The 26,969-nt window shown below is 39.7% G+C and overlaps 1 protein-coding gene across 1 annotated transcript in view; it reads right to left on the bottom strand.

Annotated features, from left to right (window-relative positions):
• The window catches only part of lrp5 (low density lipoprotein receptor-related protein 5), a 65,449-nt gene extending 42,122 nt beyond the window's left edge, over positions 1-23,327 (bottom strand). Inside the window, exons 1-5 of the mRNA XM_035157325.2 lie at positions 23,056-23,327; positions 10,043-10,243; positions 9,710-9,926; positions 3,370-3,438; positions 3,166-3,294 (exon numbers count right to left, since the gene is read on the bottom strand). Coding sequence (XP_035013216.1) covers positions 3,166-3,294; positions 3,370-3,438; positions 9,710-9,926; positions 10,043-10,243; positions 23,056-23,140 — 701 coding nt within the window. The 5' untranslated portion in view covers positions 23,141-23,327. The remainder of the gene's footprint in view (positions 1-3,165; positions 3,295-3,369; positions 3,439-9,709; positions 9,927-10,042; positions 10,244-23,055) is intronic.
• Positions 23,328-26,969: the final 3,642 nt, after the last annotated feature.

Genomic DNA, 26,969 nt, shown 5'->3' with positions numbered 1-26,969 from the left:
ATGAACAAGCGATCCTGCCCTTGTTCAGTAGATTTACGCTTTATGTGTAAAAACAAACATCTTTTCCTTTAAGGTTAAATCAACACCATTTGATGCCCTGTTGTTTGTCTATATAGTTAATAGTTATTTGATGCATTTTAGGTTGATTCACCATACTAAGGTCCTAACATTACTTAAACCGAAAAATTTGTAGCTTTCTGTAATTCTGAAATGCAACATCCGCCTCTGGGTATTACACAACATGTTTTGATATCTGCACCAATACTAGACTCAACTTGAAGTGCCAATACCAAAAGTACTCTTTACTGCTGTATGCCTAGATGCCATTTGGGGTAGAACAGTATAGCTGGAGGGCAAAACCATGTGGAGGTTTGCTGCAGGGGTTTTATTGATACTGATCAACCATCAGGTTGCTCTGAGATCTGGGAATCCACTGAAAAGCCCTGTGGTAGACCATAAAAGAAACACCACGGACTGCAGAAGGCTACAGCAAATTTAAGCCAGATTTAACACACTCTAGATTTCAAAACTCTATTCAGCTTTTGTGAGTGAATGTGTGTGTGCAAAAATATATTATCAAACAAGCATATTTTTTCATTACGGCAGATGTCGGGTACAGTCAGTTTAAAGCTTCCACTCCCCCTTCTGAGTTATTTAGACCAAGTACATGTTTCTACCACCAAAGAGCATACTTCTGCCCAATAGAGAGTGGTTACATAAAAGCACTATACTGAGCAGCTTCCAATAATAAGAGGGATAGCTAATATACATGGTTGCCTAACGAGAACCACCAAGCATTTCCACAAAATTTTGGTTTGTATCTAACTCAACCTTCCCACTGATTTTAATACTTGTAGAGATGAGCCGTAGGTAACATTATGCTACACCTGCAGCTGCCTTTAGTTATTCCCTTATTTCTCTATGAGGTTGACTAATTACATGATAGAGAGTGTGGGCGGCTGTGGCTGAGGGGTAGAGCGGTTGTCTTCCAACCTGAAGGTCGGCAGTTCGATCCCCAGTCTTCCCCATCTGCATGCCGAAGTGTCCTTGGGCAAGATGTTGAACCCCGAATTGCCCCTCATAGAACAACAAAGTGCTGCTAATAGATGCACTGTATGAATGTGTGTGTGAGTGGGTGAATGTAAAAAACTGTACTGTAAAGAGCTTTGGGTGGTCATCAAGACTAGAAAAGCTCTATATAAATACAAAACCATTTACCATTAAAGGCTTACAGTCCAAAAAGGTTGTTTTTTATCTAAATGTGTTTGCATACAATGTTTTGGGCATTTTATGCAGTTTTGGATAGATCACAGTTGAGCCATGACCTGCTTGCTAGGTGTTTATGGACTCCATCTTTAACCCTTGGCACTTATATTGTGAAAACCCACAGCGATTCTGCCTTAGACTGGATCAGTACCAACAGTTCGAGACCTTACTCTTTGTAGGTTAAGCTGGGCTCGCACTTAACTGAAGCAGCTTCAACTAAAACACTGCTCATTCACTTTGAATTGGGGGATGTCATGGATTGCCGAACTGCAATGGGATTCTGTTGTGTTGCATTGCTTGCGCTGCGCAGAGGTTGAGATAATCAAATCCTGTTCAAACAAACACTCAACTGCAGGTGCTTGCCAATCAAATCAAGATAATGCAAAAGAAGAGGCAGAAGCAGCTGGCTAACCTGGAATATGTTCATCTGAGTGAATTTTATTTCCTGTGTATTTATGATTAGCATTGCATTGATAGCTAGAATGACATGTTATCAAGAAAGCCAGCTATGTTGCGTGTACCAAGCACGAAACTGTGACTGTTGTTGTTATGATTACAATGCCACCACTAAGCAACAGGCACACTCACTCCCAAGCGTTAACACAACGCATACGTGTGAGTCCAGCATCACTGATGGGCCAGCTCAACTTGTGGTGTTCCCAAAGGCTTGATCCTAAGTCCCTGTTAGTTAATTGTTATGTTCTTATGGTAACATATTACATTACATCCTCATAGTAAGTTCTACAAATGTTACCTTTTGAAACAACGATGAACTGTCCTGACTGTAAGTGCTCAGAGGACACTATGTACAAACTAAGTGAACCCCAATCTTTATGCCTAAAGAAAGAAGAAAAGCCTTTTCAGGCATGACCTTTTGGTAAAATCTGGAGAATTGGCTTTGGAGTTTACCCATGGTTTACCTGTCACACAGGGAGGTTTGCTGCACAAACACATTCACAACAGCAACAAATCCCCCACATTATTCATGCAAAAGCTGGAGCAGCTGGGTGCAGCAGGAAGTTACATATTAACTCTGCTGCAGAGATCACTTGATTTTCTTTACAACACAGACGACCCCGGGGCCCCGCCCCCACTCACTCGCTCAGAACGACACACGCAGTGAGATAAGAGGAGCGTGCACATGAAGCCGGTAACATTTTCGCCCGCTCCTCACATGATGGCCTGATACGGTTATGATTTAAAAAATTAACGTGAAAGTTTTTACTGACATTTAATCAGTATTGATAATAGCAATATACATAGAAATGTGCAAGAATATGTAACAATATAGTTTTGTGACCTATCTTTCACTTCAGTGATTTAGTTTCGCAAATACCAAATAGAGTGTAACTTCAATAATATGAGTTTTGTCAGTGTTGCAAAGCTTGGTATGTGGAGGCTAGCCATAGGATATGGATGTACATGCAAGTGTAGTGTAATTATTCGTAAGTGTGGTGGTGCTTATGGGATATTACTCCAGGCAGGGTGTATGAGGCTGAGGGTTAAACATCACAACATAGTACCAAGTGTTGTACTGGCCAGTGGACCATCAAAAAATCATCCAAATAGTTTTGGATGATTTTTGCCTCTTTACCTGCCCTTTCTGTGTGTCTGTCATTAGAACCTGTTGTGTACCATGTGTTGAATCAACCAACAACCACAGTGAATACCTCTCAAATTTTTAAACATCAAAGTCTAGAGCCATGCAATGCTCCTTGTTGATAATTGGTTGGGCAGGAGAACAAAAAAGATAACATTAACAATTAGATTTCTGTACAATGAAAAAGCCCCTGTAGAGTTTGATTTCTTCTTCCACATCAGTCTACCATCTACTGTCAGAGAGCAAAGGCACAGTTCACACAATTAAATCCATTCTCTTCCATACACAAAGGTCCATACCGTGCTGATCCATCAAGGTTAGCTCTATGAATGAAGCTGAGTTTAGCATCTGCCCAATACAGCTTCTCCTCGATCAGGTCTATAGTCAGACCGTTGGGCCAGTATATGTCCACGTTTACAATCACTTTCCTGTTAGAGACACAAGCAACAAAGTGAAGAGACCAAAGAATGACACTTGATTTACAATTCATTAAGTTACACTACCTATGGCTGCCATCCATGCCAGCACGCTCTATCCTGGGCTCCTCTCCCCAGTCAGTCCAGTACATGTAGCTGGATGAAAAACATAATAAAAAATACAATAATACAAAAACAGGGAAATAAGTGTGAATCAACTGATTTTAATATTCACCATACCATGTCTGAACATGGTTGGCACACCTTGGTTATACTGGCTTTCTACAATTCTTTTTAATTAAATTTTCAGTGGCTTCTCATGCTGCTTCTGTGTGTGCATGAAGCGTCTGCACTTGGATTTTTGTGAAACAAGTCTGTCAAAATTCCCCAACCAATCAAATGCTAGATGTAGTGTTGACACATGCAATTTGTTATATCTTGATTAGTATATTTCTAGCGTATGGCCATTATCAGGGTCTTATTTGGCACCTTACATGTGTTGCTGGAGGTTTTATCTTCAAAGAGGTGTTTTCTGTTCAATATGCACCTTGGAAAAAGGTGGAGTATGCCACAATTTGTACTCCACTCCTGAAGTTCACAAGATCAGATATGACTCAATGAATTTAAACAGAAGGGAGATTGACTGAAAAGAACTGACTTTAACTGACTGAGCATCTGTTAGCTTGTCCCTGAAGGCAATTTTATCACATTTAGGCAAGACAAAACTCACATGATCTAAATGAAACTGAACCGAACTGACAAGAGGTTAGTTTCAAGAATTGATTTCTTAATTTCTTCCAATTTGGTGTCTTATTGTTAAAACATCCCAGAAAATGACCAAAAACCAACATTGTTCTAATCCCTTGGCCCTACCCCTTAGCCCTTCCATTTCGTTTTTCGCGTTCACGTGTAGGGGTAGGCTGTCCCAATACCTGTTGGGAAGGAGGGGTAGGGCCAAGGGGAGATTTTTCAGACCCTCACTGCAAACGGAGGGGTACCCAGAATGCCTTGCGAATCCCCGGCAAGCTGGGAGAGAGACCCACAAATGTCGTATTTTCTCCATTAATAAGGATTTAAAAATTACGATAATGATTGTAATATCTTAGTATAATATCATTTCAATGTATTATGGTCAGCACAACAACCTTAAAAAAAATATCGCGAGCGCGCTAGCGTTAGCATACTAGCGATCTTTTTTTGCATGATAATCCCATATTTTCGCATCGACTATTGATGACGTGTTGGGGTTTCACGACGACTACTGATGATGTAATGGCCTCTTGAAGGGCTGTCCCAATTCGTAAGGGAAGATTTTAACCACTACCGCCTTTGGCCCAATCCCATTTCACCCCTCTGCCGTACCGTGCCGTGAAATTATATTAAACTAAGATATTACAATCATTATTGTAATTTTTAAATCCTTATTAATGGAGAAAATACTACATTTGTGGTTCTCTCTCCCAGCTTGCCGGTGATTTGCAAGGCATTCTGGGCACCCCTCTGTTTGAAGTGAGGGTCTGAAAAATCTCCGTTTGGAGGGGTATAGAGCCCTACCCCTCAGCCCTACCCCTCCTTCCCAACAGGTATTGGGACAGCCTACCCCTACACGTGAACGCGAAAAACGAAATGGAAGGGCGAAGGGGTAGGGCCAAGGGGTGTTCAAGGGGCAAGATAACCCTCGAAAACAAGGCCAAGGGGTGAAATGGGATTGGGCTCTGTCTTCCAGTGTTGCTTTAAGGCCACTCCCCCACAACGGGACACCTACCACACCCAAGACACTAAAAGGTGTCTTCCACGTGTATGGCAACAGGAGTGTTTGGAGCCTTTGACACTGGCATTTGTGTTCTCACATACAGCCCCTCCGGACAATTTCAGAGATTAGCCAGAGTTTTGTGCATGTCTAAAAGCAGCTATAGAGAGACCAATGACCATTCATGCTCATACTCACACCTACAGTCAATTTAGAGTCTCCAATTAACCTCCAATGAACCTTCTTGCTGTAAGGCGACAGTGCTCACCACTGCTCCATTGTGCCACCCCCTGTAAGGATTTGTTATTCACAGCTCTCTTGTAAAAGAAAAGTTTTACATGACAAAGAATTCAGTTTGAAATAACAGAAGATTATTTTTTTTTTATCAGCTTGGACGTCTGATTTCAAGTGGTTAACTGCTTTCAATTTTTGCTCTTCTGAACTTCTCCTTTCCAGCTGTTCCTTGATCATTTCTCCCTTTTGGTAAAGCAATAATGATGTGGCATATAAATGCTGCTGTCAGCCTGCTGCCAATAGACCTTCCAAAAAATAATATAATCTTTGCTAGTCTAAATAGTCATTTAAAATTTAATACGGATGATTCCATTTTATATGCTACTGCTAATGTACACTCTGTTTCTGATGCATTTTAAATGCTGACGAAAGTAAATAAATAAATTTGGATTAAAATGCTTTATTAAAACACAGGACCAACCTGAATCCCATTTTTGTAGTTATGGTAAATGGTCTGTATTCATATAGAGCTTTTCTATTCTTAATGACCACGCAAAGCACGTTTTTGCCATTCACACAGAGCACATCTATGGACAGCACTTTTTTTCAGAGGGGCGATCTGGGGTTCAGTTTCTTGCTCAAAAACACCCTTAGCATGCAGATGGGGAAGAGTGGGATCGAAACTCCGACCTTCTGGTTAGAGGTCGACCGCTCTACCCCTTCAGACACAGCCACCCAGTTCTGGCCTTTGTCACATTTTACTCACAAACTACAAGACACTACAAAAGGACAGTGTGGGTCTTACCCCCAAATTATGCTTTATATCACCTTTGTTTTCACCTACAGGTATTATGAGTGTCTATGACCTCTCAGAGGTTGTGCTTTTGGTCTCTATATTTTCTAAAGGCTGGGTTGGCAAGTATCACATTCTGAGAAGCAATTAAAAGGGTTGAAAAGGGATAGTCCTCTCAGTTATTTCAACCTGACATCAGGTACCTTACTGTCCCCTGCTGCTGTTTCCTCTTTTCTCCCGCCTGCCCTGCACCCACTGAGCTTCAGTTACAGTATGATTAACAGATATGCAAACAACTCCAAACACAGACACGCCCTGTGGTTTTTGTAATCTGTATGTATCTAAATGTTAGCTGTGCATATTTGTTTCTGGAGCTGAGATGCTTCGGCAATACAGGAAAGAGAAAGGGAATGTTATAAATTTAGTTCAAGGAAATGATATAGTCCACTGAACTCAGGAGGTCAATGAACATCTGGTGTAAGTACAGTGTCTTTTCTTTTAAAAAATGAAATAGACGTTACGGGGGGATATTCCTGTATTATAAACCACAATGAAAACAGTTAAAACAACCATAAATAATTTGAGTGAAAAAACAGGCTAACAAGATCAAATATCACTTATGGCTCTTTCCTGCTGTACTGCATTCTACGGACTGAATCTACCCACAACTGTAAATCTATCATCTGAAGAGCTCAGGCTTTGCTGATACTACAAAATGTATGCAAGACAGGAGGGAAGTCACTGTTATATTCAAACCACAGCGAAAGGAAACTCTGCAGAGCAGACAATATTTTATAATGACTTCAGTGTGACTCTTTGCCTTCATGTTATTAGCAGTTTTCATGTCCAGAGAATTGAATCTGGACTTTCTCCGCAGTTTGACTTACACACATGCACGACATAGCGGGAGGTTCTCTGCTCAGACTTGTTCACAACACTAACAAACCCTCCAAAGGATTCAGGTGAGGGAAGGTGCAGCAGGCAGAGGCAGGATGTAAGGTATTATACTCACTGCGGAGATCAGGTGATTCTATTTACAGCGCATCGTCATCGATGTTGGCTCTTATCACCACAAACTCTCTTGACATTTTTGTCTGTGTCTGCTATGTGTATGGCTCTGCTCCTTAATCCGCAGATATTTGTTTACTTTATTTTTTATTTTTTTGCCACTCGCTCATGGTGAATCCAGCTGTGGATCCCCTCCTGTGTTCTCACATTGGATTCTGCAGACATTCTAAGGACTCTAGAGGCTCACACATTTGCATTCATGCATATACCGCCTCTGGAGAAACTGAGAAGGATCTCAAGAGTTCAGTGCATGTCTGCAATCAGCTAATACATACTAGCCATTACACCCTCAGTTTCAAATATGACTCATGTCAGCTAGGATTATTAGCTATTGTTTAAACTATATAACATTATTTTATTTCAAGATTATTAGATTGGCATCAGGACTAATGTAGTAGCCAGCCAATGGGCGAAAGTCACCGCCCTCAGAGAAAATTGTCCACAAAAACCCAAACGTGGTGGTCTATTCCAGACATGTCAAAATCAAGGCCTGCGGGCCACTTCCGGCCCGTGGTACAATTATATCCATTCAAGTTCACCGTGTCTCTCAGGCTTATCTCTCTCTCTTCTCCTTCTGTCGTTCTCTCTCCATCTCGCTCCGGCCAGAGAGCCAGGAGGAGTGCGCGGGCTCCACTGACCAAGCCACGGTGCACAATGCCCGGCTAGACGCACACAGAGTGAGCGACCCTCCTCACCTGTCGAGTATTTGGTGTTATTAAATTATTTTTTCAGCGTTCCAGAGATCCCTGTGCCTGGCAGCCAAGAAAAGATGCCAAACATCTGGCTCTGGCACATACACCACTGGTCTATTCCTTCACACACTGATCTTATTTATTGCATTTTTTTCAATAAGCAGGTCTGGTTTAAAACAGAACATTATTTTTGTTACACACAAAGCAGGATAACTAAACAGCATAACCAAAACTGTAATGGATAAAATGTACGAGGTGGATCAATAGTTGATCATATACGGTATCTTACTGCAGGATCCATCACATCAGATTTCATTTTTACTGTAAAATTTGATTTGTGGAATTAGTTTGTATAACTGGTCAATGGAAAAAAATACAAGACATTTTTACAATATGATTGGTGAGGTTGAGGCACATCTACATGTTCCTCATATGGAAGAGGCCTGTTACCTCTTTTAATGTGTCTGCAGCAGTACATCTTAGACATGTAAAAAGTACAATGTTATTCAAGATAGATGGCCTGTGGAAACCAAATATGGTTAAAACCATATTCATGAGGACCTTTTCAGGGTGCTTGCACCATTGTAAAAGTCATATTAAATGCTTTTTAAGACCTTTTTAAGACCCTAATGAATGTTATTCAAGACCCAAAATCTGTCGAAACATTTTCTTTAAGAGGGAAGAGAATTTATGTTAACATATTAATGAGCTCAATAAGATATCAGTATAATAACATTGAGTGAGGTTATTTATGCTTTTGTTTTGAAGGTACTGAGCACCAGGTGATATATTCTATATGTTTAAGCGGGCAAAGGCAGCCAGGCACCGGAAAGGGTTCATGTCTTTTTACCAGGGCAAGAGAGACAGCAGACGCTTTTGCATTTAGTTTGTTTATTTGCTAAAATATTTAAAATAAACCACACAAAACGTGACGCCAGACTGGACAATGGAATTATTCCCTGCATAAGATTCACTCCTCAGGTGCCCCAGTGGCTTTTTGATTTTGAGTTTTTATGCTTTTGCTTTTTCTAATCAGCTGGAGGACAGTCACCATTATAGTAACATTGTAACACTTCCTGACAGAGTGCTCAAAATATGAGGACATTAGAAGAAATGTTTTAAAAATAAATTTACTTTATACATACACACACACATTATATAAACATACACACACACATGTCTATGTTCTTTTTGTTATATTCTTTTTAATATCGTTGTTACTTTTATTATAAATCTGTTTGTTTATTTTTTTTTTTGCTGTACAACATTATGGTAATGTATGCCAATAAAGCTTCAGTGCTCTCTCACACACACACAGTGTAATTGGACACGTGTATAAACTCAGTCTGGGTAAAAACAACGCATTTTATAATCTTAGTAAATGTATGTAGAGCTGGAGAAGATGGCTGAGCGCTCTGTTTGGTTTGACGTAGTTTACTCAGCTAAGTTGACTTAGTGAAGCTGTGCATGGCTCCCTGGTGTCTGCACCTGACTTGGTAATGTGTGCCTTCTCCCCCTGCCGTGGAGCTGTGATCTCTGCAATCTCCGGGATTTTGTCGCGCTGTGGCGTGCTCTGCGCACATGAATAATTAATATTCAGCGTAGAAGAAATTACACTGGCAGTGTCTCCGGTAGGACACTGCGTGACAATATTCCCATCAGCCTTAAAGGCACCGTCTGCAAATGTAATACGTTGCAACCAATTTATGGTAGATTTAAGACTATTTAAGACCTTCATTTCACTGACTGGCTGCTTCACGTGAACGCGTTCATGCAGAACACTGCTGTTGGAGTTAGTTATGATTGTTAAGGTTAGGATTAAGGCTAAGAAATGCATTGTGTTGGTTAGTGTCCCTACAACTATAGAAAGACAAATGTTTGTGTATTTACCAGTGAGCAGGGTTGAGAGCGACAGCCCTGGGCTGGTCTAAGTCCATCCAAAACAGAACCTTTCTGGATGTGCCATCGAGGTTGGCCACTTCAATCCGATTGGTCTCTGAGTCTGTCCAGTAGAGCTTTCGCCCCAGCCAGTCACAGGCCAGCCCATCAGGACTGTCCAGTCCAGACACTACCACTGTCTGACCAGTTCCCAGTGCCTCTTTAAGGGCTGCAACCACAAATCATACAGTGTGAAATGATGATAATAAGGAAGGTGCATTACATTACATTTGTTCCTTACTATTCAAGTAGAATAAACAGACAGAAAACAACATATAGTCTTACAGTTTGATGACTTATTCCAGTGGGTCTGTTTGATCGCCTCCTCACTAACATCAGTCCAAAATATAAGGCCCTCAGCATACAGGAAGTCCACTGCTGCTGCATCCTCCAGGTCACTAACAACAATGGCCGACTCACCCCGCACACCCTCTGCATCTACTAATCGTACGTCACGTCGGTTGGCAAAGAGGAGGAGTGGTGAGCCTGGAAAGCAGAAGATATTCTAAGTAACATTCAAAACATTACATTCAATTAGGGCTGGGCGATATGGGAAAACATCTTATCACGATAATTTTTTGGATATATATCGCAATATAAATCACCAGAAAACAACTTTTTTGCACATCTGTTTTTATGTATAGTGTTCTTCTTATGTCAAACGTTTTTTTGATATTGCACAAAACAGATTTGACTTGCTTGTACAATCATCCTGTGCTTCTCTGTGTGTGTGTGTGTCCCCGCTCGTCTCTGCCCATCTTCACACATGAACCGATAATCACATGTATTTAATTATTAATCGATGATGTCGGTCCATGACTCCGTATTGTTCCAGTCACCTTAACTCTGATGTCCTGTCTGTGCGCGTCAAGTTACGTCTCGTGTAGCAGGTTTAAACGTGTGTCTCATAAACTCTAGAGAGAATCAAACAAACATAGTAAACATCAGTCCTGTTTGTGTCCTAATAACTTGTGATCAGTGCTGGTGTTTATTGTTAAAGTGAGCACAGGTCAGAGGGGGAGTGAGACTCCGACACAGGACGACCGGACTTTTAATGAGCGTCTGTCTGATCCTTGCGCAGCACTGGTTATAATTATTCAGCGGTGGAAACCCGCTGAAACTATGAATGTAGCTGACAACATGATTATGTTCAGTCACTGCATCAATGCAGAGTCATCCTCCTCTCTGCAGGAGCCCAAACATTGACACATGTGCTGCTGTTGTTCCGCCACTCTGTGCTGTGTGCCTCAACCTAACTTGATTTGGGTGTAACTCTATTCCAGCCACATGATTGGTTTGGCGTGGCTCTATGCTCATTATCATTGGCTGTTCGTGTGGTCAGTCAAAACATGGACGGGATGAGTTATATCGACGTGTCTTAAGTTTTTATTGAGGAAAAGTTATATCGCGATAATTATCGATATCGTTTTATCGCTCAGCCCTACATTCAATACTTTTTTTTACAAACACCAAGCTCATCATATCAATCATATCACTGTGTTGCTTAAAATAGGAATCTCACTTATGATACTTCTTATGTGTTCTTATTGGTTAACAGAGAGAAGGGTTAAACCCATCTGCAGCCAGCTGACTGCTGGCCAAGTGCAGAAGGATAGCCCAGTTTCAACCAAAAGTACCTTTTAGTAGAACTTTTAGTCCCATGGGTGTGCATGCCAGCTGAGAACTGTTGTCATAGCGATGCTTACAGTGATATCTACAGTGTTGAATTCTGCCTGTCTGACAAGGATGGTAAAAACGTAATGGATATTTTGACAGGCCACGAATGCGGTGAGAGAGAGAGAGGGAGACAACGTGAGAACGCACAACAGCAGAGCAAAGAGCACTGCACACAGCTAGCTCTACAATGAAGCAACCAAGCAAAACACTAAATTACAATCCTACAGAGGTAGGGGGGCGGTACATGGTGTTATAGAAATAACTGGTGTGATATTGAACAGCTATATGGATTGTGCAATAACATTATCACCGTGATCAATAGCCTACTAAAAAGCATTTTATTTTCTTCAAATGTAAATTTGTGGTCTGAATATTTGTCTTTACACAGTAAATATTGTGGAAAATTAATAAGTGAACACATATCTAGGGCTGGGCGATAAAGAGATAAATATAATTATCGCGTTATAACTTTTCCTCGATAGAAATATAAGACATGGTCAATACAAAGTCGATAGAACTTATTCCATCCATGTTTTGACAACACGAACAGCCAATGATAATGAGAATAGCTCTGCGCTGAACCAATCATGTGGCTGGAATAGAGTTACAGCCACGTCAGGTTAGGTTGACGCATACAGCACAGAGTGTGGAAGCAGCAGCCGGCAGCAGCACGTGTTAATGTTTGGGCTCCAGCATAGAGGTGGACGACTCTGCATCGATGCAGTGACTGAACATAATCGATTCATGTTTTCCACTACGTTCATTGTTTTAGCGAGTTTCCACCGCTGAATTATTATAACCACTGCTGCTTAAGGACCAGGACAGACGCACATTAAAGGTCCGGTCATCCTGTGTCGGCTTCTGCTTCCTCTTCACCCCCACACTGATCTGCACACACTTTACACTTTACCAATAAACACCAGCACTGATCACAAGTTATTAGGAACAATCAAGACTCATGATCCCACATCATCGCTTAATAGTTAAATACATTAGGTTATCAGTCAGTTTGTGAAAATGGAAAGAAACGAGCAGACACACACACATACATACACACTCTCACACTCCTGCAGTGCTTTAACTTCATTGTTGCAGAAGAAGCGACGCCCTGTTTATCTAGGAACATGAATATGAATTCAGCAAGTTTTGATCAGTTCTAAGTAAGTGATTAGAAAACATCAGAGGAGCAGAGTCACTGTGCATCGTAATGTATCTCAGTGCAGTGGAGATGATTTGATTTATATTGCGATATACGTATATCGATATTGACTGGTATGAAAGAAATGATCATGATAAGATTTTTTTCAATATTGCCCAGCCCTACTATCTAACATGTATCAGCCTGTCAGCCGCTGGCTTCATGCAAGGTGTATGGTAAAAAGGGAGCAGCCCAAATCATCAATTAAAGCTGCAAAAGTAGACACTTAAACTGAAAGAGCTGAGTGTTGGAACCAGATGGGGACAACAAGGCGACCACAGGAAAGGAAACTCTTGTTTCCCAAAATTGTCTCAGGTTTAAATCATCCTACTTCAGTATAAATCAATTGCGCGAGACAAAACTGGACCCCAGTGGCAGGCTTTTCAGTTTTTTTTAAACATAACAGACTCAACTCAAATACGGTTAATATAAGCTGCACTGAGTTTGACCCTGTCCCTCACACACATGAGTATTGCAGCCAACTAGTAGACAGCCCAGCCAACGTGACAGATCCCAGCCAGGCAAGTTGCGTATTTTAATGTATAATAATTATTCCTGGTTCGATCCAGGAAGGTATGTGCAATAATTGGCCTCTCACTCCTTTGTGTGGTATTGATGTGACTTCACTGTGTAAAGTGGGATATGTTAATGCAGTCTGCAGTGATTTGCTTCTGTGTTTGACATCTCTTATGGTGACATGTATTTAGTGTGGGCAGTTCAGGTGCTCCTCAGTGGAAACGGTTCTCCTGCCTAATTCACTCCCAGGACACTGATTATGTGATTATTTATTTATATAATTAAGATTGTCATTTTATCAATTATCCTCTGTACTGAAGTGTTCATTCTGAGGTCTGACATTTTTGTTTCTGGTAGCGTATTTGGCCACCTAACCTCAATTAATGAATTATGTGAATTAATCATATAATATGAATTATATGAAAACTCAAAGAAACAGGTACGGAGCAAAATAAACAACAGAAAATCTGAAAGGAAACAGAAACATTGAAACTGGCAGACCACCCATTGAGGGCTCACCTCTTGCCCCAGAAACACTCTAGTGAGGATTAGTGTTGACAAACCTCCCTGGGCCAGCTGGAGTGTCCTGGTAACTGAGAGGACAAAGACGTACACTCTCACATATGTGTTGTGCTGGAAATTAATATGCCTGTTTATTTCCAATCTGGTTCACCAAATATGTCCAGAATAAATGGGACAGGAGGCTGACGGCTCAAAAAATAGACAATTTATTGACATTCTGTATATGACATAAATATAGGAATGCACCTATAGATTTTCTTTTTATCGATAAATCAAACGATTTTTTTTTGATTAATTGATTAATCTAATGATACATTTTTCGATTAATCTAACGATTATTTTTTATTACTCGATTAATATAATAATGCATTTATCAAAAATACAATTTTAAAAACTTGTGTCATTTATATTTATTTAATAATCTTCTGTTAAATACAAACAAATCTGACAAAAACTAAGTATGCACTACAGGGCATTTTTCTACAACAGAAAATAGCCCAGTCTGAAGTGGTTTTACAGTCCCATATCTCTCCAAAATAAAATTTGTAGAAGAGCTTGTTTCATTAAAGTAAAAGGAGGATATCAATCTACATTAAGCTGTCCAACAACAAAATAAACCAAAGTAACTTTCTGGAGGAATATCAACACTGTGTAAATTCAAGTTTAGCAGTATATCAAAAAAACAAAACAATCTTGAAGTAGCCTAGTAGTTGTATCAATGTCTGTATGAAGTCAAAAACTGATAAAGTATTATATAAAGATAAGTATAAATGTTTATTATTAATTTTCACACTGAACTGAAGTGTATTCTAGCAATAAAATAAATAGTATTTTCTCATTTCAAGTAAAATAAGGTCAGTAGAAATAAAGGGCTTTTGAAAAAGGAATCTTAAAATAAAGTGCTTAATTTTAGAAAAAAATTATTAAAAGATTTCCCCATTTCCTAAAATATCTAAACAAACATTAACAATTAAACAGCTTTAACTTTTCACTTTGCTCCCACTTTCTCTTGTTCAGTGAGAGAAGTAAACTACCGTGTGCTGCCAGGATTTAATTCATTTTAGTTTTAGTTAGATTTAGTTCCGTGAGTCTACGTATTTACGTAATCGATGACGTCGATGCTTTGCCCCAGCCCTACATGAAAATAATAATAAATAACAGGTCATTGTGTATTCAGACCACAATCCCCTTGTGTTTCTGTCAGTTTAAGCTAGGCAATAGCAAGTTTAAGAAAGTGCAAGGGATGAGGCTCTGACGAATCCCTTGATGTAAATAGCAAATATACACAGGAAAGATTTAAAGGGTGCTACTACTCTTAGGACCATTAAACCCACACAGAAAAGGAAAGCTAAAATCCCATGGGGCAAATAATCACTGCACACATTAAGAATCACAACTCATATGCATTTGCACAAGTGGATCACCACAACGATATTATGCAGTGCTGTGTTTCCAATTCTGCACTGCTCCAGCTCAGATAACTCTGTGTACCTTTCTTTACCCTTCCCTCTCTCTCGTCTGTGTTTGATAATATTTATTTAGACTAGAAATCAGAGATCCGGCAATTTTTTTTTCATTTCAATTATGGGACTTTCTCTCGATACAGCTTTCACTGAACGTGTAACTGTATTCCATGTATAATTTTTTTGTGGTATTTCATGTTGAGACTACAAAATAAAACAATTTTTTTTACAATTTGAGTCCGGTGCGGAGCCGTCTTTAGATTTTCGTTTAATCACTCCTGGCTTCTTAAATGGTGTTTTTCAGTTTCTGTGATTTATGTGTGTGCACATGGCACTGCAGTCCCATGCCCTTTTATAGGCATTGGCGAGGCGTTTGCCTATGCTAGTTAGGAAAAACTGACATGGGCTTTTAACTTACAATCACATGGCAAACATCAATATAAGAACACAGATGCAAAGAACTCTGCAGTTTTAGAACATGAGGTTTTCTTAGAAAGACTTGTTAAGAACACATATAAGATTTAAAATATTGGTGAATGAGGCCCAACAATCGGAGCAATAATAGGGTCGACTTCTTGTTTGTTAGCGTTCCATCGCACGTCACGCCATCGCTGTTTAATGTAAAGGCTTAAGTGTAACAACATGGCATCACCAACATCTCAAGGTTTCCCTGACCATTTTTGAGGTGGATCAAATGAAAAAGCTAGGCATTGCATGTCAAAGTATAATACATGGTACTTCCTGTCCCAGCTAGGGGGCGGTGTGACTATTATTGCATATTGGCATAAAGATATGTTCAGGTCAGGACCCTTATTACACACGTGAAGTTTGACAGTGATTGGAGCAAAAGTTATAGCTACTTGAAGGTTCATTACGAGACATGGAGATTTGCCTGTCCCTGACGAAAACTCACAAGTTTCATTGTATGGCATCAGCAACTCCTTTAAGCTCTCATCATTGACCACGACTAAAGGGTCTTAGGTTCAACAGGATGTGGTCAACCTGCTAGGAAGAGTACATCACAGTATAAAACATGTCATTTATTGTTGCCATTAGGGGGCGCTATGACTACGACTAAATGTTGGCATGTAGATTGTGGTCAGGCTTGTAAAGTTTGGTGCAGATTGGATAACGTACACTGATGTTAAAACAAGTTCCTGTTTCCCGGCAAAACATTGAAATTCTACGAGGCCCTTTAATCTAAATAAAATGTTAATATGGGAAAAAACTGTGACAGTCAATACTGCACATGAAGACAGTCCTATAAAAAACGACATGTCATGTCATGACCACATTCTGCATATTTTAAACAAGGTTAACAATGTGTATCATAGAATTATCAATCAATCATCAATTAATGTGTTTATTTGTATAGCCCATATTCACAAATCACAATTTGTGTCATGATTCTGGACTTATCTGTGTTTCCTTGTTTCACTGTGTTTCACTCTGTGTTCCACTCTGTGTTCCACTCTGTGTTTAGATTTGTGTTCCACTGTGTTTCCTGTTTTATTTTGAAAGTCTGATCTCCCTAGTGTTTCTGTTCAATTTACTTCCTGCCTTGATTTGTTTCACCTGTTTGTCCCATGCCACCTGTCTCTAGTTTGTCATCAGTTCAGTTTGTATTTAGGTCAAGTCCTCAGTTCTGTCTTTGTTGAGTCATCTGTTAAGTCATGGTCTTAGTCTCTGTCAGTTTTGTCTCCAGTATCTCCTGCCTTGTTTTCTTGTCATGGACAGTTTGAGTTTTGCCTTTTGTTTCTTCCTGGGCCTGCTCCTTGTTTTGAACTATTTGGAGTAAATTCTGTTATTTGAATTGGATCTACCTCCTGCCTCGCTCCTACATTTTGGGTCCATCTGCTCTCTTCACAAACCTTGACAAGACATTTTTCTCCTTCTAAAAACAAGAAAAGTGAGTTGAGAACAGTGTGGAAAAGAGTACCAGTAAGCGGCTTACTAGTGCACGAGATGTGTTAATGCTTCCTTGTGTAACTTATATAATCATTGCTATTCAGATCAGAAATTTTAAATGATTTATTCGAGAACATAATGGCCAAAAACACCACCTCTTTACTGATAATATTTCTTTCATGTTCACTGTGGTGCATTCAGAGTAAAGAGGGAGAGAGAGAAGGAGAGAATGAGGATGCTGTCAGGGCAGGGAGAGCGGGTGACATGGAGGTGAGTGAGAAAAGGTTCATGTTGATTATTATAAGGACATCATACCAGTCTAATCCGAATGTACAGACTTGGCCTACATGTATTTGTATCTCAATATTTTTTGTAGTCAGTAGTTTGCTAATAACAGACGATACACAATTATATCTCCCAGTGAAGCCCAACAACCCTACAAACCTGTCCCGTTTAGTTAACTGTCTCTACGATATTAAAGACTGGATGTCAAATAATTTCCTTCAATTGAACTCTGACAAAACTGAAATTCTCATTATTGGCCCACATCACTTGCATTCGGTTCACATTAGGTTATAACCACTCATGAGCCTGTGCGCAGCCTGAGGTCCTCAGGCAGAAACCTGCTAGTTGTTACAAATATACGTTTCTTATTTTTGCAACAATCCAAAACAAAGACAAACAATGTCCAGAATATTCTCCAGAATATCCTCAAAGGTACTGCATGCTCAAAACATATGCTGAAAGCATAAATGGCAAACTCAAGCCCAACAAGAAACAACAGATGGGAATATTGACAATGTTACTCTGCCTGCAAGCTGTAGCTGTAGTTGAAAGTTTGTTGCTTGTGGAGTTGTCCATGCGTCTCCGTTGCAAACTAACCAGCTTGGTCTGCCTTTGGCGAGGGGGAGTAGGGCTCTTTGCATCAGCTGTATGCTTGGCCAGCAAATGGTATCTAAGACTTGTCGTACTCCAGTGGTAACTCATTTCACATCGACAGTAAATGCATATAACTTTGTTCTTGTCGAGAGAACCATGTGGCTTGGCTTTGAAGCTGAACTTGCCATTCAAAAGACCATTATCTTTATTCATTTGAGGCTTGTTTCTGCTTGCCATCCACAACTTTACTGCTCCATCGCTTCCTGATTTCACAAACGTATTGATTATCACAGAACGTGCGCACGTTAATCACCCCTCAAAAAAATGTGTGGCGTTAAAAGGAATATGCGTTAACTCATTATTATAGTGTTAACAACTGGATTCACTCAATTCCTTGCTCTGTTCACACATCTACTTCTCTGGGCTTTCTATGGACTTTATACTAGGGGGACAAGCGAAGAATGTCTGCAAAAATTGCACAGGCTCTGCATTTACACATGCACCTCCTCTGGAGAAAATACGGAGGATCTATGGAGGTCAGTGCATCAGCAGCTTTAGAGTTTAGCCCAAATTAAATGTTATTAATGATGCACACAGTCATCAGCTAAACCAACATTTTTACAATGAAACACCAAAATATTGGATTGGTAAGCAACTAGCAGATGGGAAAGTAGAAGAGTTTGAGGCTAGAAGGGAAATCTGAAGGAAAGGACAAGAGATGTGGTGACACACATGCACCGTTCTGTTAAGATGGGCTCTGATAAGGCGTAAAGCAAGAAAGCCTGTTTGCTTTCTTCAAGAAGAACAAAACACATGAACAGAGAAATCCTCCCCTTTCCCATTTCTGTGTCCCCCATCCGTTCTTATCCTTTCCCTCACTTCTCTCTGCAGTTTGTCCTTCATTCCAGTCTTTCTCCCCTCTATCCTCTCTTTTTCCTCTCTTGAGGACAACTGCTCTAATCCCTGAGCCACAGCCACCCCTTCTGGTGACTGTAGGAACATACCTTTTCGGACTGGGAGAGGAAATGCAAAGGCCAGGATCTTGAAAACTGTGTGACTCTACCACCGCACATCTCCCAGTTTTCCCTTGAAGTTTTTCACATAGGGGTAATCTGGGACATTGAGTAATGTTCCAACAATCTAGTCAACAGCACTTTTACTATAAGTTAGCATGGATATCATGTGACTGGAATCACATGACTTCATGGGGGTCACAGAAAGGGTGGGGCATATGTCAATCAGAAACCCCTCCCCTTGGAATTGGATGACAAGGTCAATGACATAGGTTATAGGTAGGTTTGACAAGATTAATGTTAAAGGTATACATTTTTCATAAATAAGACAATGTTTGTAATTGTTATCAAATTAGTTTATTTAGTTTAGTTATTAGTATAATAATTAGTTTGTGATATTTGAGTCATTGAAAATGTGTTTGAGTTTTTCTTTTCCAAACATTTTTGCTTTGGGACACAGTTAAAGACCATGTAAAGCAAAGTAAGTTATTTGTCTATTAACATGCTATACATATCAGTAATTGATTATTGAAAACGTGAAAAGAATGGGAACTATGTACTGAAATGTGAAGTTTGACCGATTCCTGAGTTTTCGGAGATTCTGAGAAGGGGACTGCACAACGTCATCATAAATTTATTGGTTGACATACATGACGAAGCGCGGCCCTCCTCAGCATAGCAAGCCCCCCAAACTAGAGCACCGTAACATCAATGGTTCTCTTTCTGCTTTATGTAGCGGTTGTCGGCTGTTCACACAGGCAGCTAATTTTTAATTGCTTTACACGGCCTTTAAGTTCTCAAAATGGGGGAAATATGCATTTAGGGAGTTATGTAGCATATGGTCTGCAGTTGTTGAACAGGGGTTAATGGTTAATACAGCCTGTGCCTGTCAGATGAATAATCTTTTATTGCTATTTTTGCTTTTTGTTTATCCTTAATTCTGTTGTCATTTAACCTTGTTGCGTTTTCACTTCTTTGACGGCTTCTGCACGTTCCCTTGTTTTTTCTGTTGTTAATTTATAAGCATTATATCCATTAAACATAACTTCTGTTAGCAAACTTTCTACAAATGTTTAATAAGAACGTCCTGGTCCGACTTCTTCTACGTTTTTTTTTTTTAATGGACTGAATTTATGCAGAGCTTTTCTAGTCATGACCACTCAAAACTTTACAGTATAGTTTGTCAAATGATGTCACAATCATAATATAATGATTTGGTCAGCCCACTCTTTATCAGATGTTGGCTGTGATGCTGTTTGTGAACTTGTGAGGGGGCCAAAGAGAAGAGGTTTAGCCAATTTACATTTTATAACTGTGAACAGAGGTCTCAAAATCCAACTGAAAAAGGCACAAAAACAGTTGTAAAATTTATATTCGGGCACTGTTGATGAGAGTGTATAATTTATGAGAAAACCCAGCTATACACCAAGTGATAGAACAGTATGTCTAAACATACAGTGTATTGACACCACTTTGGTGTTTTTAGTCAGTGAGTGCAAAGTGTGCGTACATGCAGTCGACTTAGTGCCAAACGCAGGAAATCATTTTCGCTTGAGGACCAACAACAGCCAACCATCTTAACTTAAGAAAAATCCCAGTCTTCTTTTCTGTTTCTGTTTAAATCTAAACATCAACTTATTAACATACTTTAATGTTCCTTATGTACAAAATGAGCTACAATGTTTGGTAGTGTGTTTTTATGGTGATATGTGTAAATAAATGTCAGTATTCTTAACAAAAGGAAGAGATATAGGCGAACCTATCTTCTACATGGTGTGTGTATATATACAATCAGTCAGAGATTTTGACCACAACCAATCCCATCAAATATTTCATTAGTTTCAAACATGATGTCACACCATGTTAAAGCCCTATGAGACAAATTGTGATTTGTGAATATGGGCTATACAAATAAAATTTGATTGATTGATTGATTGAATAAAAAAAAATTGACGTGTCTAAAAACAAAATGTTCAATACATTAATCTTAGTAGCTAATGATACTTTCAGAAGCAGATAAATTGACTGTGTGGGCACAACAATACACTTTTCAGATTAACTTCCACGAAATTTCTATTAAATATATTTTGAGCAAATCAACTTGATAATAAACTGAAACACAATGTCACTAAAGCTGCTTTCAGATATGTACTCTACTCCGCAGATCCACCGAGGAGGTGCATGTGTGAACGCAAATGTCCAAGTGAGACACTCCAACGTTTCCACGCCTGACTTCCGAGTATAAAGTCTTTAGAAATCCCGGAGAAGTCGATGTGAAGACACAGCAGGGGATCCCCCACTAGATACAGTGAAAGCGAGTGGGGGTTGATGGGGGCGCTTCTAACACGGGACACACGCAAAAATTAAAAAGAAAACGAACAGAATACAAATATCTCCTGGTGAATAAGTGCTTGTGGTGATAAGAGCTGACGACGGTGTCAGAGTTAATACGTCACTTCCTGTCTCTGTCTGCTGCACCTGGCTGCGCCACCTCTCACCTGAAAACTGTGGAGGATTTGATGCTGTTGTGAATGCGTCTGTGCAGAAAACCTCCCGCTGTGTTGTGCATGATGGAAAGGTAAACTCTGGGTAAACTCCGTAGCCATATGTCCGAATTTTACCCCGAGGTCATGTCTGAAAATGGCTTAAGTGGTACCAGTGCAAAAAAAACACACATTATACATATGTTGTAACATGTTGAAGAAAATAATGCTGTCAATTGTTTCAGAATACACAGAGCAAAAAGGGACAAACATTTAAACAATAATCTAAGTAGAAATTTACAAAATCATGAGAAATATCTGATCAAAGAAAAGCTACAAGGACATAAAAGCTGGCAATGCATTCAGTCCCATTTTATGTTCATCACTCACCTCTATGAACGTATATCTGCTGCTGTTCTGAGATTCGTCAGTTACAGGATTATACAAATGTAATTTCAGATTGGATGTAAACTTTTTTTATAGTGAATCAGTCATATGTCAGTCTTCACAATTTAATCATGCTGGAAATTGTATTGGTTTATAGTATAATTTCCACCAGCTAATGATTCCAAGGTTAACTGTTTCAGCTTTATTTATTTCACCAGTACACATTGACACACATTAGTACGGTTTGATTGAGGACTTTTGGACCTAAATGTTAGTGAGGACATGATCAGGAAGTAGACACAAAAAGATCCTCTGAATATAAATATGTTGTGGACAATGAGAGATAGTTAGGGCATTTAGACATTTAGAGCTAGAATAAAAAGTGAAAGTGTAACCCTGTCTCTGCCTGTTTAGCTAAACTCACTTTAACCCACGATATTCTTGTTAAAAGTAGTTGTGTGCACCGTCATTCCAACATCTACTGTCAGTAACATTTTATTGTTTGAGGTTTAACTAATTTATAATTTGCAATACTCACTTCTGTCTGTGCAATTCAATTGCTCATATGCAATCCAGCACTTTAGATATTCTGCTCACACTAATGACGCTTAGGTTTAAAGATTCCTGCAGACAATGATCCTGTCTTCAGACATGACAGAATGTCGAAGCTCCGCCTCGTACTGGTGCAGTTTGGGCGAACAAGACCGCAAATCAACCGGCAGAGAAAGAAAGTCTGATAAAGACACTGATCCAGAGGCACAAACTATCTAGTATGTCCATCAGCATTTTCTTTCAGAAATAAACATTCCTTCTTCATTTACTTCTCCACACTGGAGCACAGAGTCTGCCTGACATCCGACACCGAGCAGGAATCGTCTGGAGCTGCCGAGGCCCGAGAAAACAGCCCAGGCTCTTTTCAAACTTGATTTGTGCTCCAGCAAATAAACACACCGCTGAGATTAAGCTACTGTACAAAACGGTTTATCTACAATAGGTTTATTCAGCTGTGAGTCAGACACCAACGTCAAATTTAAAGATATTTACTGCAACTACATAGTTGTTGTTGTACCCTTGGGACATAAAAACTTTCAGAACAAATATCACAGCTAGCTGCACACCTCAGTGTGGAGAGGCGAGCACCAACACACAAATGGAGCACAGCAAGTTAACTACAACGTTCTTATCATGTTCACCCTGGTGGCTCCACAGTCTTTGTTTCCTCAGAATAAAAGTGAACAAAACGTGAACGTACCTTGAACTGCCGACAGCAGGCAGCTCCTGAGCAGCAGCAGCAGCAGCAGACCGCCCATTTCAGTTCCTCTAAGCTTTAATTCCATAAGTCCCGCTTCATTGTCGGCTGTTTACTCTTAAATGAAGTTGTAAAGAGGTCCACTTTCGGTGTGTCCATGAACACATATGAGTTGGTGTTCTGTTGTACAGCTAACTGTGTATCTGAGTGAGTGAGTGTGTGCACGCGCTTCCCTATCGACTACACTTTTTCACTGTTGAGGCACTCGCACTACTTTATACTTTGGACAGTCGAGCTCGTGCACGGAGAGAAGGGGCAGGCGGACGTGGTATGACGTCATCCAAGACAAGGCGAACAGATATTTTCTAAATTTCACAAATTCCACTTTACTAATAATGTCATACATACCTTTTTATTTTTAAACTGACGTAACGACCATATCTATGTTATTCTTAACCTGGATTTCAAGCAGACCTCCTACTAAAATCAGTAAAACTCAACTAAATTCCCCGAAGGACAATTGTTTTTTTAGCAAGACATGAACAATAAAAACAAGACAAAACAAAGAGGAGAGATAGGCACAGATGTTGCAGATTTGGGAGAGCAATAGTTGTCCCGCGTTGACCTTACAAATGTTGAATAAATATAATACTGTAGAACAGGGGTCTTCAACGTTTTTCAGGCCAAGGACCCCCAAACTGATGGAGAGATGGAGCAGGGACCCCCTACTATATATATTGTATAAAATTGTGTTTTATATTAAACTGGGCCTAGTGCCATGTATAAACATAGCTACCCTGTTATTGTGCATTCAATACTAAGCTATTCAAATAATACACAAGTTCATATATTCATGTTTTTATTATTGCGTGTCGCTGAATGTGTGCATTGCTGACTGAAAGATAACGTCTTCTGCCTCCATTTATCCGTTCGCAACAATATGTTTGATTCATGTTAATGTGTATTTAAAGACATTTAAATTTGTGGAAAATTAAAAATTGTCTAATCAACCAAAAATTTCACGGACCCCCTGTTGAAGACCTCTGCTGTAGAATAAATACAATAAAAACAAGAATAATAAATACTATAAAAGATATTTTAAAAATCTTGAAAAAAACAAACATGAATACCATCGCCATCTGCCCCCCTGGCCTGAATTAAAAGGTGGAATGGCAGTGGTAATGAATATGAGTTTGAATCTGGGCCAAAGGGTAAAAGAATGGAACTCAGAGAGAAGGTGGTGAGTACTAACCAATAAAATAGATGTGGCTTTCCTCACAACCTGTTTGTTGTACAAGTCAGTGAGGTTAGCTTGCTTGAACTCCAAGGGTTTTCTTGATGTTTAGGATTTTTGTTTTTAAGGTTCGGTTTTAGGAGAGAAGAGTGCAGGGCTTGAGCACCTGCTGTTATGCTTCTCTCGTTTTCAGACATGATCTTCTGAGGAACTTCAGAGAATTGAGTCCACACTTTCTTCAAAGGTTGCAATTCACACATGAACAATGCAGGGGGAGATCCTCTGCTCAGACGTGTTAACAACAGCAACAAATTCTACAGCGGACTCAGGCGAGGGTTAGTGCAGCAGGCAGAGGCACGACGTAATGTAAGAATTCCGCTGCGGAGATCACATGCTTTTTTTAGAGCACATCAACACAGGCGTCAGCTCTTATCACCAAAAGCTCTCTTGACATCTTTGTCGGTGTCATCTCCATGTATGGCACTGCTTTTTCATCTGGATATATTTGTTTTTATCTTGGTTATTTATTTATTTTTTTTATGCTGTCGCATGTAAGAAATGTCATTAACACCTCCACTTGCTTGCGATAAATCCTTTGGAGGATCTCCTGCTAAGTTCTCACATCGGACTTTGTTCTAGGGGGCCAGGTGGAGAAATTCAGCAGAAAGTACAGAGGATCTCACTTGAACATTTGCATTCATACATACAGACCCTGCAGAGAAAGTCCGGAAGAAGTGTGTGTGTGTTCCTGTCCAGATATCAGCTTTAGGGTTAGAATTAGGTTTAGCTTAAAGGTTAGGCTTAGGGTTAAGTATTTAGTTTTGATCGTTAAGGTTAGGGTTAGTGTCTTCAATAAAATAGAAGTACAAGGAATCTTAAGTACCTTCAGCAGTGATGCTCTGTAGGGATCAGTGGCCTGTAATCAGGGGATGGGGTGGAAGGGTGGTGTGTTTTACTGCAAGTGTTCCTGCTCCTCTACCTGCGCTCCCCTGTGGTGAAGGTCCTTGTTGCTTCAGTGTAGCACCATGCTGTTTACAAAGACATTGCTAACTGCAGCAACCCCTGATACAGTCCCTGCAGTGTACGGATTCCAGCTGATACAGGCTGACAGGACAGTGGAGAGCGATAAGAGGAAAGGAGGAGGGCTAGCAGTGTTTGAGAATGACAGATGCTGTAACTCTGGGCACTTCTCTAATGAAGAATAGGGTAACACTTTATAATAACATTCAGTCATAATAATAATAATAATAATATATAAGCCTTTAGTTAATGATGAACTTATAAATTACAAAACATTAATAAACATTGATAGATGAATAATACGTGCTATGTAAATAGTACTTATTATTCATTGTAAATATGTGCAAGTCATTTACAAACTTTAGCTTAAGGGATGCAGAAAGGTTTGTAAATGATTTAGCTATATGTTTAAACATCATTTATACCAGGTGAGGAACACTTCATTTGTTCTGCAGTGCTTCTATGTGCTGGCTGCTTCTGCAGGCTTGGGGGAGTGTATAGACAGCTATCTTCTCTGACACATGGAGCCTTCTAGTCACTTGCAGGAGCTTCACCTGCAGGTCATAACTGGTTCAGAGGATCACATTAACGCCTGGTTCCACACAGAGCTCAAGTTTCTGTTGCGAGTGAATGTATAAACTGACCGGTCTGGATCCACTGACTGTAAATCCTTTATAAATGTTTAGTCACTTGGGGTTTTGGGGGCTTTTAATAGGCTAACTTAAAAGTGATTAATGATACATAAACAAATGATATACTGATCATTGATCATACATTTACTAATCATTTGCTCATGATTAAACAATAAGTACAAAGGAACTGATACTTGCATATGTCCTAATCTTTATATGACTTACAGGTGATTCACAATACAACAAACCATTACTGCTAATAGATGCACTGTATGAATGTGTGTGTGAATGGGTGAATGTAAAACTGTACTGTAAAGAGCTTTGAGTGGTCATCAAGACTAGAAACTTACCATTTACTTAATTATCATTTACTAATGATTTATCCATGATTTACTAAAAAGTTGGTAAATTACTTGAATACATGAACATATCACTTAATTCATCATCTACAAATGTATATTGATGTTTTGTAAATTATTAGTTCATCATTAACAAAAGACTTATAAATGGCTTATGACTGAACATTATTATAAAGTGTTACCAAGAATATCACTGCTGTCGGGACATTGAACTGTTAGCGGTTAGCATGAGACCCCACTATCTAATTTCTGCATGTTATCATTAAAATGTTTTCCCCCTCTGCTAACATTGATACAGCCTGAGATGCCCTTCACTCTGCTGCAGACATTGCATCCACAGGCTCTTCTCCTCATCTCTGGGAACTTCATACCTCTCCATCCTCCACTGTGCCCACTTTCATCCAGTACACCACATGCCACACCAGAGACAATAAAATACTGGACCTTTTCTAAGCTAATACCAAGGAGGCATATAACCCGCCTTGAAAGATTTGACCATAACCTGCATCATCTCTTGCCTGTTGACAAACCTCTCATGCACAAGGTGTAACGTGCACAGTGAATAAGTGGTGCGACTGAGGTTTTGGAGGATTGTAATGAGTCAACCGTTTGGGAAGATCTCCAAAAGGGTCATGGGGAGGACATCGACAGCCACACACACTGCACCAGGGA

Source organism: Hippoglossus stenolepis, chromosome 5 (genome assembly GCF_022539355.2).
Source record: "Hippoglossus stenolepis isolate QCI-W04-F060 chromosome 5, HSTE1.2, whole genome shotgun sequence".
In the NCBI taxonomy this organism is placed as follows: Eukaryota; Metazoa; Chordata; class Actinopteri; order Pleuronectiformes; family Pleuronectidae; genus Hippoglossus; species Hippoglossus stenolepis.
The sequence above is the reverse complement of the archived record's forward strand: the minus strand, read 5'-3'. Positions and strand labels throughout refer to the sequence as shown.